The sequence below is a fragment of the Ursus americanus genome, chromosome 8 (assembly GCF_024610735.1).
Source record: "Ursus americanus isolate L20-20 chromosome 8, mUrsAme1.1.p, whole genome shotgun sequence".
Classification (NCBI taxonomy): domain Eukaryota; kingdom Metazoa; phylum Chordata; class Mammalia; order Carnivora; family Ursidae; genus Ursus; species Ursus americanus.
Genome location: NC_142134.1, coordinates 15,215,983 through 15,231,681, shown reverse-complemented (window position 1 = coordinate 15,231,681; position 15,699 = coordinate 15,215,983). Strand labels below are relative to the sequence as shown.

Genomic DNA, 15,699 nt, shown 5'->3' with positions numbered 1-15,699 from the left:
GCTATGATCTGGTTAAGAACAAGTGACTGACAGAGCTAAGAAAAGAGATGATACAATTTTGAAGTTAATCAGATAATATTATTCTGATAAAAAGCAAACTTTTCCATAAGTTCCTTCAGATGAAATTCCTTGGGGCACATTCTCTCAGTGACTACAACAGACAAAGCTCTTAACAACCACAACAACACATTTTTGATTATTTAAAAAAAATACAGACAATTGCATTGATATCTTTCATTTCAGATAGGAAAATATGTAACAAAAAACATTTCCTTTTCTTTTAAATATTGTTCAGTAGAATATAGAAGGTGACTAGTTCTTTTACTACCTTGGTTCAGACCTTAGAAAAAGCTCTATTATGCTGTCTTATTATTTTTGCAATCTAGCCTTTACTGTATTAATAGTTATCAAAGAAGAGTTCAAATGAAAACACCAATTTTCTCTTACGACTGATTTCTTTACAGTAGTAATATTTATCTCTGACCACATTGGACATTAAGACACTTCAGAGTTTTTTACTGTCTGTGTTATCTTTACTTTTATTTTGAAGACATGAAATGGGTAGACATTTTGCAGGCCCCCCCTTTCCTCAACACACATGGACAGTGCACGAAAGTTAGAATTAGTTGTATTGAGCAGTGCGTAATCATCCGTATTTTAAATTGAACTTAATAGCATTTGAATTTTTTTTCTGTTTAAATTTACATTACGACAAAGGACATTAATAAGCATCTACCATTTAGCAACTGAATATTTGTTTCCCATAGGAAACATCTCCCTAACCAAACTCACACTTTTTTTTCTTTTTAAAGTAGTAGGGTCTAGGAAGCACAATTATAATTTGATTTGAAGTGTGAGTCCTGAGTTGGTCTTTCACATATAGTTGTTTAAATAAATGACTGGAAATAAACTTGAGTCAGCATTTAGATTTTTATTAGAATATTAAGATACTGAAAATAACACACATTAAAAACAAAAGAGCATTATTCCATTTTCTGGAAGTATACATGATATTATGAACAAAATGAATGTAGTATTTTCTTCAAGTTTTATAGTTAGTAAGTATTTCATAAATGGATGCAGAGAGTGATGAGTTAAACTCCTGTTCACAAACAGTACACAGTATTTTGCATATGTTGACTTTATTTAAAGTTTTATTTCCAAAGTTAATGTTAAATGCTTGGTGCATACACTGTTAGCAAGCAATTACTCTCATTGTCTTCTCAGACATGCAAACATTTTGCTATATTTAAATCTACAAGTATTGTGGCTGCATATATTTTCAGGAGTGGTCAGAAACACAGGAGGATGCTGGAATGCATGAGTTCTTTCAAATCATAATTCAAAACAGGAGATTTTCATCTATGTCTTCTGTGAAAAACAAAAACAAATCAAAACACACTTTTAGAAAATAGCCAGAGCAGTAATATAAATAAATAATGTCAGAGCTGGGGGATTAGAGAAACCATCTAATAAGACTATAGGCTGGTTCTCAACCCTGGTAGGGCATCAGCATCACCTGTGAAGCTTTTACAAAGATACCATATGGTTTCGCTTATATGCAGAATCTAAAAAACAAAACAAATGAACAAACAAAAAGCAGAAATAGAGACAAACTGATGGTTGCCAGAGGGGAGGGAGTGCGGAGATGGGCAAAATGGCTGAAGGGGAGTGGGAAGTACAGGCCTCCAGTTATGGAATGAATAAGTCACAGAGATAAAAGGCACAGTGTAAGGAGTGTAGTCAAGGGTATTTATTGTAATAGCTTTGTATGGCTACAGATGGTAGCTACACTTGTGGTGAGCATAATGGTAACATACAGACTTGTTGAATCCCTATACTGCACACCTGAAACTAATGTAACATTATGTGTCAATTATACCTCAATTAAAAAAAAAAAAAAAGATACACCCTCAGGCCTTACCCCTGGCCTCCTGAATCAGAACTTCCAGGGATGGGCTAATGAGCTCCATTGGTAGTTGTAATGTAGGGTTGAGAAGCACTGATGGGGGCCTAGCCAAGAAAGTGCCAAGTATACTAACCTCTAAGGATTGTTAAAATATAACAGAAATAAGTAGAAGTGTGGTGCCAATTAAATCAAATTTCTAACCACGTAATTATTATCTTTTGTGTGTGCATGAGAGAGAGTCAGTGAGAGAGAATGCGCACACCACAGTCGGGGGGGGGGGGCAGAGGAAGAGGGAAAGAGAACCCTGAGCGGCCTCCACAGCCAGTGCAGAGTCCAACCCGGGGCTCGATCTCACAGCCCTGAGGTCATGAACTGAGCTGAAACTGAGAGTCAAATGTTTAACGGACTGAGCCACCTCACTGCCCCACCAACCACATAATTATTGCCACGCCTACGGAAGAAAACAGCATCCTTTAGGGGATATAAGACCAGTCCTCCCAGTATGGCCCACCCTCACTCAATAACCGTTGAACAAACACCTAAGCAGATGAACGTGAAGCCTACTAAACCACCATCCCGTCTGGGACGCCAGGTAATTTTCCTGCCCAATAGAAGTCTCTGCCCAAGAATAGGAAAAATTATAAACTTTGGCATATTTTTTTTTGAACAATGGCATCATTTGTTAAATGGACATTTTAGTCTCATTACTTTTAAATTGACTTATCATTGTGCTCATATTTTTTGTCTTCTTTCTGTTGTTTGGATGAGAGATGTGCTTCCTGTTGACTTTAGGCTAATCCTAGGCCTGTGCCCAGGATCTCTTCTGACCTCAGAAATTCTCCCCTAATTTTCCTCTTTTGCTTTTCTTTCTTATATCCTCAACCTTTCCTTCCTCACTGGGCCCTTCCTATTAGCATTTAAATACACTGCATATCCAGCCTTGAGAACAGTGCCCGGCGCTTCGTGGACCATCAGCAAACATCTGTTGAATGAATGAATGAGTCAGTGCTCAAGTTTACTTTATTCCCAGAAATGCTTCCCTCAACTTTATATTCCTCTTTAGCTCTTTGCTGCCTTCAAACAGCCATTCTTCACAATTTCTCATCTATTCTTTCTCACCCTATAGAATCTGGCTTCCATCTCTATCATTCCACCAAAATTGCTCTTACTAAGGCCACCCAGGACGTCCTTAGTTCTGTGTAAAAGGAGTATTCTCAGTCTTTTATCTTACTTGACATCTCAGCAGCATCTGGCACGGATCTCCTCCTCCTCTTCGAACACCTCCTTTGACAAGGCACTGTCCTGTTCTTTTCCTTCCTTTCAGAAGACTTTTCATTCTTTTTCGTGAGCTCCTTCTTCCTCCTCTATCATCCAGATGTTGTAGTTCCTTGGTGTTCAACCCTAGAGCCTCTTCCATGTAACTCAACACATTTTTCTTGGAAAAGTAATTCCCTTCTATGGTCCAAGTTACTTTCTGTATACTCATAATCCTCAAATATGTACTTAAATTCCAAAATGCTGTCTTGAAAAGCTGACCCATGTATATTCACCTATCAACTGCACATTGTCTCCCACGTACTTAAAAGTTCAATATGTCATAAATGGAAGTTACCATCTTCCCAAAACCTGCTTCTGTTCTTGTGTTTACTACCTCCATGCCTCTGTTTACCTACCTGGCCTGAGCAGGGAAACTAATTGTCATACTTCTCTTTCTCTCAGTCTTCTACTATCTGCTCCCTGCCCCCACATATTTCCTAGCAAACATTGTCTTATCTTGAATATGTTTATATTCTCAAATATATCTTGAATATGTTTATATTCTCAAATATATCTTGAATAGGTTTCCTTTTCTTTTTCCCCATGGTTAACTGTCCTAGTTCAAGTTCTCATCAACTATGCCTGAACTTACCACACGTCCTCTCAACTCTTCTCGGGCTTCTCCGCAATGTAACCAAAAGAATCTTTCTTGAATACAAATCTAGTGAAATCACTCCCTTGTTTAAAACATGATCCTCCAGTACTCTAAGGATAATGTCTTTAATTGGCTTAGCAGGACGTGCATGATTTGACTTGTTTGCTGTTTTGGTCTCACTTGGAAGTTTCTTCTAAAGATTAATGTAGATACATGGTATGTCATGGGCACTAAATAGATAAGACTCCTCTACCTTTTACTTAAACCTCATTTTTAGACATAAGGAAAATGAGACTTGCTGAGGTTAAGTGGTATGCCCTAATTCACACAGCTAGTTAATGACAGAGCTGGAATAGCTGAGTACATCCAGCTCAGATAAAAGTCTGTTAAAATTCAGGAAAACATTGGCTAAAATTTATCTTGTCCTTCTGTGGATTTCTCAGCCATGAGAGAAGGAAGGACATACTTAGAAATATTTTGTTTTGTTTTGTTTTCCCTAGCTACATCCCAAAGCAGTAACTTGTTTACTTATTCTGACTGAACATTAAATATCTGTTTTATTGGTTTACTATGTGATAATTCTTTCCCTTCTTCAAAATAACGTAATCATGGCCAAACCACAGTGAACAAACAAGATCATTAGGAGCTTTTCGAGTCACTGAACTCTAAGTCCTTCCTGCTCCTCCCAGACAACTGCCCAGCACTGAGCCTGAGTGAGACTACAAGCTGAAGAGCTGCCAGAAGTTTCAGAACAGTAAAACACAACTGGTTTCCTTAAATAAATGCCCTCTCTTCCAATTTGATCACTGTTAAAATCAAGTGCCATATAAAAGGGCATACATAAATACGTCCTGTCCCAGCTAAGTTTCCCCCCTCTTGATAATGGTGGAGTGGAGGGAGTGGGGTGGCTGTACTTGGGTATATTTTGTCCTTTTTTTAAAAAAAATTAAAACTCAGCCAAAATATAGTACATCATTAGTTTCAGATGTAGAGTTTGGTAATTCATCAGTTGCATGTAACACTCAGTGGTCATCACATCACATGCACTCCTTAATGCCCATCACCCAAATACCCCACCCCCACCCACCTCCCCTCCAGCAGCCCTCAGTTTGTGTCCTATAGTTAAGAGTCATGGTTCGTCTCCCTCTGTGTTTTCTTCCCATTCAGTTTTCCCTCCCTTCCCCTATGATCCTCTGCACTATTTCTTATATTCCACATAGGAGTGAAACCGTATGATAACTGTCTTTCTCTGACTGACTTATTTCACTCAACATAATACCCTCCAGTTCCATCCATGTTGATGTAAGTGGTAATATCCTTTCTGATGGCTGAGTAATATTCCATTGTGTATGTATACCACCTCTTCTTTATCCATTCATCTGTCGATGGACATCTGGGCTCTTTCCATAGTTTGGCAATTGTGGACATTGCTGCTATGAACAGTGGGGTGCAGATGCCCCTTCAGATCACTACATTTATATCTTTGGGGTAAATACCTAGTACTGCAAATGCTAGGTCGTAGGGTAGCTCTATTTTTAGCTTCTTGTGGAACCTCCATACTGTTTTGCAGAGTGGCTGTATGAAAAGCCCACAGCGGATATCATTCTCAATGGGGAAAAACTGAGAGCTTTTCTCCTAAAGTCAGGAACATAACAGGGATGCCCACTCTCACTACTGCTGTTCAACGTAGTACTAGAAGTCCTAGCCTCAGCAATCAGACAACGAAAAGAAATAAAAAGCATCCAAATTGGCAAAGTAGAAGTCCAACTCTCACTCTTTGCAAATGACATGATACCTTATGTGGAAAACCTAAAGACTCCACCCAAAAATTGCTAGATCTCAAATTTTGTCCCTTTTAACATGGGAATTAGAAAAGACACTTGAGCCATTTTTAGGAGTATATTTGAATTTATAAGTCCTGTGCTTGTAGAATCGATATTAGAAAGGCAATTGGTATTATTTATGCAGGTCTCTGTCTTAATAGCTCATTAATTTCCTATCAATGCTCACAGGGATTAAACAGTCTGTCATAACCAGCCTCCACGGGCGCCTTCCACATTACAGCAGGGTTGTCTGTCTGATCGACAAACATGGCAGAAGTAATGTATGTCACTTCTGCGATTAGGTTATAAAAGACATTATAGCTTCAGTCTTGGATTCTCTCACTCTCTATTTTCTCTTGATCGCTCACTCTAGAGGAAACAAGATGCTGTGCTGTGAGCAATCCCATGCAGAAGACCACGATGTTTACTGTTGATTTACATTGTGCAAGCAGTTCTGATTGCTCATTTTCTGAATATCTTTCAAATCTTGATTATTAAAAACATGCTTGCTCATAAAAATCAGCTTTAACTTAGGAAAATAAAAGGAAGTACATTAAGACATAACCTAGAAAAACAAATGTCTAAAGTTAAGTTCCTCTATCCCAGGAGTAAAGAAAGAACCCTATAATAATAATTAAATTATTATTATTACTTTATCATTATCACTATTGTTATTTTTGTCATTGAAGATACAGTCATGGATTAAAGGCACAGTATCTGGACACAACTTGTGATATGAAGCCCAATCTTTAGTGCATCCGTAATGAATTTTAAGATTTTTCTGACATCTCCCACTGGCAGAATCAGACTTGCTGTTTTACTCCTTACATACGATTTTTAGAAGTTTGGACCAATACCCAGGTTAAGAAAGCATATAACATCCTTCTTTTCTCTGAAGGGTAGCCTTCTGACATTAGGCACAACTCTCTGGATTGATACCATTTTCTTTGGTTTGGCCAACTGCTAAGAGCTCAGTGTAGTTATTCCCACTTGTTACCCTTTGAGAAAAGAGTATCGTAAGGGAAGTAGGAAATAACCTTGTGATGACAGCATGTGTACCGAGGGAGTCCTACCTGCGGGGCTGCCACCTTGCTGTCTTGAGGTTTCAATCTGAGGATGCAGCAGGATCTCTCTAGGAGGTTAGGGACATGGGGCTCTGCTGGAGAAAAGGACACCCCTCTCCCTGGGCTGATGATGAATTTACCTTCTTTAATTCCAAAGCAGTGGCCCCACTCCTTCAGGGTGATGTGCTTATCCTTGTTGGGGTCACACTCCTCAAAGAAGCGAGTTATGCAGTGTTCCATGGGCACCAGAGATGCTCGTAAAGGAGCGAGCTCAGAATGAGTCAAGACTCTGTCATAAAGTGAATGGTAGTATGTTAACGAGTAGCTTGCATACCAAAGCTAACTTTAGGATAACCATGGCATTTTTCCCCACAAGATTGCTAAGTATGCCAAATAAATAGTACACTCATGAAAAACTGCAAATGAAATAAACTATCTATGGGTAAGAGACAGCACTTGGGATGTCACAAGGTTTCCTTCCTCACTGGGAAGTATCCTCCCGCCACCTTAAATTTATAGGGATGCCCCCACCAGCCATCATGTTTGTACAACCTGGCTCTTACCCACTGACCATACCTGATTGTTCCAGGTGTAGGCACTTGACCCAAGTTGGGCCAATCAGATTATCTTGGGAAATTTAGGATCAAGAATGAGAAAGAATTGAAGGAGTCTCTGTTGCAGGCTAGGTCCTAACACTTAAACTTGGGAACTGTGGTGTGGCCATATTCTGTTCTTTTCAAAGCAGTTTTGTGTTTAGACACCCAACCACATTTGTTTGGCATCTCAGTGTTCTAAATCAGAGCTGGGAAACTTCCTAAATTTGTTTAGAATTATCTTTGTATAGATAACTAAGACATTATATCGGAGAGATGATCTAGTAACGGGAAGATAAAGAATTTTTACCTGTCCATAGGATGTTGGTCAAGTTCACCAAACTGCCAGTGCACAGGATACACATACATGTGGTAGTTTTTCTTAAAGTCCCTTAAGAGAAGGTCAATGGAATGGTCCCCAGCCAAGAGCCTCTTTTCATCCAGGTAAATTTTCTTGACCTGGGATTAGGAAGGGAGAAAATCATCAGGGAATCAGACATGTGTAATGGAATTATCACTTGCTAAACTTTACTTAAAGAGTAATAGTGACATGACAGAGGAAAATAAGCCCAGACCATCATATGAGACCTAATGAAATACTTTCTTTTCTTTTTTTTTTTTTTAAGATTTTATTTATTTATTCGACAGAGATAGAGACAGCCAGCGAGAGAAGGAACACAAGCAGGGGGAGTGGGAGAGGAAGAAGCAGGCTCATAGCGGAAGAGCCTGATGTGGGGCTCGATCCCGGAACGCCAGGATCACGCCCTGAGCCAAAGGCAGACGCTTAACCACTGTGCCACCCAGGCGCCCCTAATGAAATACTTTCTAATCAACACTATAGACTTTCCTATTTCTACAGAGAATAACAGCTAACATTAAAACAAAACAAAACAAAACAACAACAACCTGTGTTTCAGAAGAGATTTAAGTCTCTTTTGATCTTTCTTTTAACCAGGTACTATTCATCACAATAGGAGACGGTTTTAGTGAAAGGGGCTGGCCTGACCCAAGCAAAATTATTGGTTAGTTAGTAAAAAGTCTTGCTTTTCCCCCATTGGCACACTCCATTCTTAGTTCTCTGTGTATTTCTGTCCAGTGTCTGCTCACAATCAGTCTAGCCGTGGTGTGACACCACTTGTCCACCCCCATTAAAATGTCCCTGTTCTGTATCTAATGCTCTCAGGGTTTTCATGATGATGTATTAAAGAGAGAGGACAGGAATTATTTCTGGGCAATTCAGACAAAACTCTCAGCTTGTGATGTTACCCATGAACTAACTGGATGCAGTTAGAACAGAACTTCTACTCATCCCCATGGCCACACCCACTCACCTCCCTCCTTGTTATCATGGATGAACTTCCTTATCGTGCTCGAAATACAAGCCCAGCCTTTCACTGGTGCTCAGGAGCCTACCCCTTTCCATCTCTTCAAGAACACCCTATGGCAGCCGGGAAACTTTTCTACCTCTCATTAGTTCTTCCTTCTTACTGGGTTATTACCAGAGGCAAACAAACCTCTTCCACCCTCTTCCACTGGTAGGTGGGACTCCTGAACTCACATTCCCCTCCAGCTGCACACATTTCACTCTTCATCTTTATAGCAAAGGCCTTGAAAATACTGTCTATACTTGCTGCTTCCACATCCTTTCTCCTATTCTCTTTTGAACCCTGTCCACTCAGGCTTTTCTCCTCTCCATTCTGCAGAAACAGCTTCTGTCAAGATCAACCCTGTGACCACCACATGTCAAATCAGTGGCCAACTCAGCCTCATCTTACAACCTGTAGACAGCATTTGACACAGTTAATTCACAGCTTCCTTCTTGTTTAATTCTTTTCTTCATAGCATGTTTCATTCCATCTGACTTTTCTTATATATATTTGCATATTTATTTACATGTTTATATATTGCATATGTGCTCATATTTGCAACATGTATATATGTATATAAATATATACATCTGAACACACACACACACACACATTTGCTCAGAGTCTCTCTGCCTAGAATGCAAGCTCACGAAGGCAGAGATTTTTGTTTGGCTCATTGCTGTATCCCCAGCTCCTGTATCAATTCCAGATACCAGAGGTGTACTCAATAGCTATTTGATGAATGAATTTTCCCTGAGAACTTCTGGAATAAATATCCTAAACTTTTAAATCTTAATATATTACTGACTTTGCAAGTAAGGGACTTCTCTTACATCATGAATCTGTCTGGCCTATGAGGGCAAAAAAGATGTTTAAATTTAAGTAATATGTCTGGGCCTAAACGGAGAAATGCTGAATTGAGGTTCACTTTGTCCGACCAGGGCTTGCTCTAGGGCACGAGTTAAAGAGTCCCTGCTCAGGCGGCTGCCCTTTGAGTAGGAATGGGGTGGCTTGGCCATGTCTCAAACCTTGTGGCATGAGTGGTGACCACTACTGTTCTGTTAATACATATGAACTTACCAGGTGGGGGGAGGCAAAGTGGGCTCTTGCTGATATGCAGAGGGAGGTAGGCCTCTCTTCCCCCAACACACATGTCCTTTTCCCTCAGGCCTGTAGACAGACACTTAGGCAGCTGAGCTGCGGATAACTTACTCTGTTTCTCTGTTTCTCATTTAGATATCCAGCGTGCTCAGGGTTCGGCTCATAAAGCTGCATGAGGATATTCTTGAGCCAATCTCTCATCCTTAGGGGAAACTGAGTCACTTCAAAGTCTGTACAAATAGGAATAGCTGTTCCAAGAGGAAAGAAAAGAGATTTTAATCTTTGGGTCCCACTCCTATCCTATGGCAAGTCGTCATAATAGGAAGCCTAACAACATCCAGTGACTGAAAGCTCCCTCACCGTCCTGCCTACTGTCGCGACAGTGTCCTTAACCCTGGTGGCACAACAAGATTGCCCAGTGTGTTTTAAAAACATACCGGATAACGGCTTCCATTCCAAGAAATTCTGGTTTGATTGGTTTGGAGCGGAACTTGGGCATCAGGATGTTTTAAAAGTTCCAAAGATAATTTTGATACATAGGCAGGGCTGAGACCCACTGCCCTAGAATCAGACAGTTGGCATTTAGAGGTGGAGGACACAAGAACTCTTTATTAGGAGAAAAATGATAAAAGTGGAAGTTAGATTATGCTGTGGTAACAAATACTGTTCAATCTCAGTGGCTTAAAAGAACAAAAGTTTTGGGTTTTGTTTTGTTTTTTTTTTAGTTTTATTGGGATGTAACTGACATGTGGTACCGTGTAAGTGTAAGGTGTACAGCATAATGGCTGACATCCATATTTTGTGCTAGGACTACCACAATAAGTTAGCTGTTATCACCTCATCCAGTCACAAACATTTTTATTTTTCCTTGCGATGAGAACTTTTAGGATCTACTCTTTGAGCAACTTTCACATGTACTACATAGCAGTGGTAACTACAGTCGCGGTGTTGGACATTCAAGTCCAATACAAGTTGGCAGGAGGGCTCTGCTCCTGGCAGTCTCTCTGGGGCTCGGGCTCATGAGACACCACCATCTCCACACAAGGTGGAGGGAGCGCAGACGACCATACACTAGCTCTTAAATACATCTGCCCAGAACTCACATGGGTGCTTTGGGCTGAACTTTCATCGAACAAAGAAACTCATATGGCCACAATTAACATCCAGAGGGCTGACAAGTTTAATATTCTTGTGTGTCAGGAAGGAGAGGAGAACTGGAAATATTAGTGAGCACGGCTGATGTGGAGAATTACTTAGTGATAAGGAGATCCAAACACAATTGAGAGTATCTTGTGGAAGGAAGAAAATTCAGAAAACTTCTGGAAGGATATATTGTTATAAAACTTCTTGGCAGAGGCTTAAGATACATTGGAAAGAGGACAAGTAATTTAGCAAAATTCCAATGATTTGTCTCAGTTATTAAGTGGTAGCATTATCATAGTGGTTCTGAACCCTGGCTGCGCATTAGAATTGTCTAGGTTACTTTACAAACAAATGAAAAAACAATACCAAAGTCCCAACCCAGTCCAATTAAATGAGTCTCTTATAGTTAAAGCCTGGGCATTTTTCTTTTATTTTTTAAGTCTCTCCAGTAGATTTTAGTGAGCATCCTAGGTTCAGAACTACATTAGCCCTTTTCTATCAGCATGTATGAGATGTCTCTATATTATTCAGAGATTCACCCCGAATCCTCTCAGCAATGGTGGTTGGTAGAATAGTGGTGGAATCTTACATTTGCAGGCTCCAAAATAATCCAGCTGTAGTTGGTGCCCTTTTTTGGTCCCTTCCAGTTTACACTTGGTAGCAAACAGATGACAGGAGCTAGCATAGGTCTGATTGTCAGTGCCACAAACCTAGGACAGACAAGCACGAGAAAAAGCTCATATTTCTGAATGTACATTGGGGAAAGACCCTGCTCCTTAAAGCTCGTAGGCTGACTGATCAACTGTGCCAATGATGTGGTCAGGTAAGTGAAGTTATTAAAATGAAAACTGTCCCATTTGGTTAAAAAAAAAAAAAAGAAAGAAAAATCAACTAAATTATACCCATGGTGATGACAATTTAGCTCTAGATAAGCTTGGTAGAATGCAAACTGCAGATGTTCCAAGGATATGGTGAATTTTAAAATAAGTTCTGAAGATCAACGCCATTATTATGTATTTAGGGCACAACTGAAATTCCTTGTTTTTGCTGGCATTTGTTCCCATTCAATATTATTTCAAGTATTAGATGATAACCTGGACATTTGCCTTTTTTTTTTTTTTTAACCAACTATTTCAATTGCAAACCACTTTCTTTCAAATCACTAACTATTTGGGGCCCCTTAGAGACCCTTTTGTAGATACTTACTTGGTCAAGGAGTTTTGTAGGAGGACAAGTCACTGGATCTTGGCAAACACAGTGGGGTTTTCCCTGTTGGTCAGCCTTACAGATGTGTCCTCTTTTACACTGGAAGTTTATGCAAGAATCTAACAGAAAAGTTTGAACAGGAAGCATGAGCAAAGCTGAACTGAGTATGCAACCTCAAATTCATCCAGATAATTAGCTCTGTTTGCATTAATGAGAGAAAATTTGGGAAAATATTAGAAACCATTTTAATGGACATGTTAATGTTCAGATGGGACCCTCTGGCATCAGACTGTTTTACACAATAGTTTAGATCTTCCGTGCAGTTTGAATTGGGAATTAAAAAAGAACAAAGAACGAACAAAATTAAAAAGAACAAACAGCTCTTCTTGGCCTGCCTACAATGGCCATAGTCTGGAGTCTATAATTCAAGGTTGTCCAAGTTGGTCAGAAGTTAAATAAGCCATGAAATTTTTATTGTGTTGAAATTAAAAATGTTTGTGATTGGGGTATGCAATTGGGAATTAGGTCTGAATTAAATACAAGGTCTACATTCACTAGTAAGTTATGGATTTGAGATTAAATAAGGTAGAATTAATTCTTCTCAGAAGTAAAAGGATTTAGGAAAAAGGAAGAATCTAGCTTTCATACTAGTATTACAACAAGACTTCCAGTTTGTAAACACATTTGCCCACAGTTGTATATCAAATGTGTGCAAGAGAATGTCAACAACTTATGAGAACACTTCCTTGAGGAGGATTTGGGAGAGGAAATTTCTGTGAAGCAGCGACAAATGATGGAACAGAGACAGCCTAATGCAACCATTCCATTTCTTCCTTGATACTGTCACAAGCCACTTGCTTAAGCCTGTACTCACCAATACCGTGCACCATTCTGTTGTCTTCGTATGAACGTTCATCTTCTTTCGGTGAGCTCTCTGCTTTCCTGGCCTTTATAATAACAAGAGCAGAAACTGAAGTCTTTTTAGGGGAATGCCATTACTTAATTTGTATTTCCACTGTGCACACCTTCACAAAGCTTTTCATGCCCAAATCATTTCAGATCTCAAAAAGACACCAGCCGTAATTGTGGAAATAGACAGTAACCCTTTGAGAACAGGAGCCATTTGTATCTTCAACTGGATTCAGTGCTATATCTCTGGGGATTATTCAATTAAAGTTGGAACTAACATAAGGAGCAAAGTTGGAACCTTCCATTTGGATTTTGGAAAACAGTAGAAATGTAGTATTATCATGTGATTCCACAGTTAAAACAGAACTACATCAGTAATCTCTATGAAGCTGTTCAGAAAGGTTTCTTACCAGGTTTCTTTTTTTTTTCAAGATGTATTTATTTATTTTAAAGAGAGAGAGAGAGAGACAGGGAGGGAGAAAGTGTGTGTGGGGGGAACAGAGGGAGAGGGAGAAAGAAACTCAAGCGTATCCACATTGAGTGCAGAGCCCTACATGGGGCTTGATCTCAAGATCCTGACAGCAGGACCTGAACTGAAACCAAGAGTCAGATGCTCAACCAATGGAGCCACCCAGGTGCCCCAGGTTTCTAAAGTGTAATAGAACTCTTACCTTAAAATGGCAGCAGAATTCTCAGTAATCAAGGTTACTATTGACTTTGGCCACCAAAAGCTACGTCAAGTCCTCCTACTGGGTGGCTGCTGACGTTTTGCATAAAAGCTCCAAATGTTTAAACAATGAATAACAATATACTTCTCCCCAACTCCCACTCTGCTGCAGTTTTCTGATGGCCATTTTGGTGTGGGTTTGCTTAATAAAGCTGTAGCTGAAGTCTTCATTCTTAATCTTCATAGTTACATCAACAGACATTCCTGGATCTCTTACTATGTTAGAGGCATTGTGCTAGACATTGGTGATTCAACTTGAACATTACATGGCATCTACTCTCAAGACATTAGAGCGGTAGTTGTCAGATCTTTCAGAGTTTATCATTCTAGTGAGCTCCAGCCACTTTCAGCAGCCTGCACCTGCATCTCTCTGCCTGAAAAACCATGGCAATCTCTTTGACCTGCTCCAAGGACACACCGAAAGTGCTGGGGAGTTAACACCTCTCCTAGCCATTCTCAGTGTGTATAAATGCCCCAGCCCCCTCGCTCTCCAAATGGGGGAATTCAGAGGAATACGCTTTACGTGACTTTACTGACGTACCTTTGATTAGCTTCCTTCCCTTCCCCGCGTCACGTCCCACACCTCTTTCTTCCCTGCATTTCTCAAATAAACTGTACTAAAATGCAGGGTCTGCTTCTAGGGGGAACCCAAATAAAACAGGCACTTTTAGCCTAGTGATGGAGATGCAGAGGAAACGAAGTAATTTTGATATATTTTAGTAATGTACTGATAGAGATAGGCACAGAAGACTGTGAGAGCACAGAGAAAGGTCATGGTTATATCTTGATAAAGCTAACTGCTCTATCGGAAAAGCATTATTATAAAGATCTCACCCCTTGGTGTTCTCCAGGCTCGCTGGCATCTACATTCCCATTCTCACGTGTTCTTTCTCTTTCCTCTTCATATTTGAGGTGGTAGGAAATGGACTGAGATCTGTCAGCCTCTACGAAGGCCTCACTTGGGATGAACTCGTAGTCATCACTAGCGCCATGTCTGGGGTCATCAGCACCATCAACATTAGCTCCCTGATTTCTGGGCATGATGCCACCATCTTCAGTAGGCTCCACAAGCAGAGCTTCGGGAACAGACTTCTTGTCTATCTCCTCATGGTTGCTGCTAACTTCAGGTTTTTCTTCTTGGCGCTGCCATTCAGCATCCTGATTGTGCTTATTAATCTCTGACGCAGTTTCGTCTTCCATTTCTGCATTGGAACTATCCTCTTCTTGTTCTTGGTTACCCTGTTCAAATTCATCTTTCCGCATCTTGCTTATTTGAGTTGGCTGATTGGACTCTTCCAAAACATCATCAGGTTGGGTGCTGTCCTCCTCCTCCTTGCTGTTAGAATGCTCCTTGGGAAATTCTCTCTCCCTTTCTTGGTTATCGTCGTGGGTACCAACTTCACCTGGCTCTTCATCCCCTTCCTCTTCTCCATTGGGAATATTCGGATCCTGCTCTTGGTTTCCTTGTTCACTTACATCTTGGCTGTGTTTGTTGCTCCCGTTCAGCTGAGGGTGTAAACCATTTATGGGTTGTTCCTGTTCTTCTTCTGTTTTTGTGATGCTTTCTTGTTGGTTAGAATCTACAACGGAACTAGTGTTAGGAGCAAGGAAATCAATGTTTTCTGGGAGTTTTTTCTTTTGAGGCTCACCCATATCTTCTTTTAGGTCCAATGTACCTTGAGATGGTGTATATTCCAAGTTCTCACTTAAGTCACTCTCACTTTCCTCTTCATCCTGTAATCCGAGCTCTGGGCTGTAACTCTGGTCCTGATCTGCTGACTGATCATGGTTTTCCTCCTTTGACTTTAGTACTGAAGATTTTTCAGCCTTAAAACAAAAGAAGTTTACTCTTTTGAAACAAATGATAATGGAATATCTACATTATACTTATAATTCATAAGCCAACACTTAATATTCATTATTCTTTTTCGTTATATAATATCAG

General features: G+C 40.0%; 1 protein-coding gene across 2 annotated transcripts in view; it reads right to left on the bottom strand.

Annotated features, from left to right (window-relative positions):
• Window positions 1-911: 911 nt before the first annotated feature.
• The window catches only part of SPARCL1 (SPARC like 1), a 43,301-nt gene continuing 28,513 nt past the window's right edge, over window positions 912-15,699 (bottom strand). Inside the window, exons 4-12 of one of the 2 annotated variants that reach the window (XM_045791561.2) lie at window positions 15,431-15,581; window positions 14,589-15,334; window positions 12,993-13,065; window positions 12,119-12,237; window positions 11,502-11,622; window positions 9,881-10,017; window positions 7,612-7,760; window positions 6,849-6,997; window positions 912-1,371 (exon numbers count right to left, since the gene is read on the bottom strand). In XM_045791561.2, the coding sequence (XP_045647517.2) occupies window positions 1,343-1,371; window positions 6,849-6,997; window positions 7,612-7,760; window positions 9,881-10,017; window positions 11,502-11,622; window positions 12,119-12,237; window positions 12,993-13,065; window positions 14,589-15,334; window positions 15,431-15,581 (1,674 nt within the window). In that variant the 3' untranslated portion in view covers window positions 912-1,342. Of the gene's footprint in view, window positions 1,372-6,848; window positions 6,998-7,611; window positions 7,761-9,880; window positions 10,018-11,501; window positions 11,623-12,118; window positions 12,238-12,992; window positions 13,066-14,588; window positions 15,582-15,699 lie in introns of both variants that reach the window. The other variant, XM_045791553.2, reaches the window with a different exon arrangement.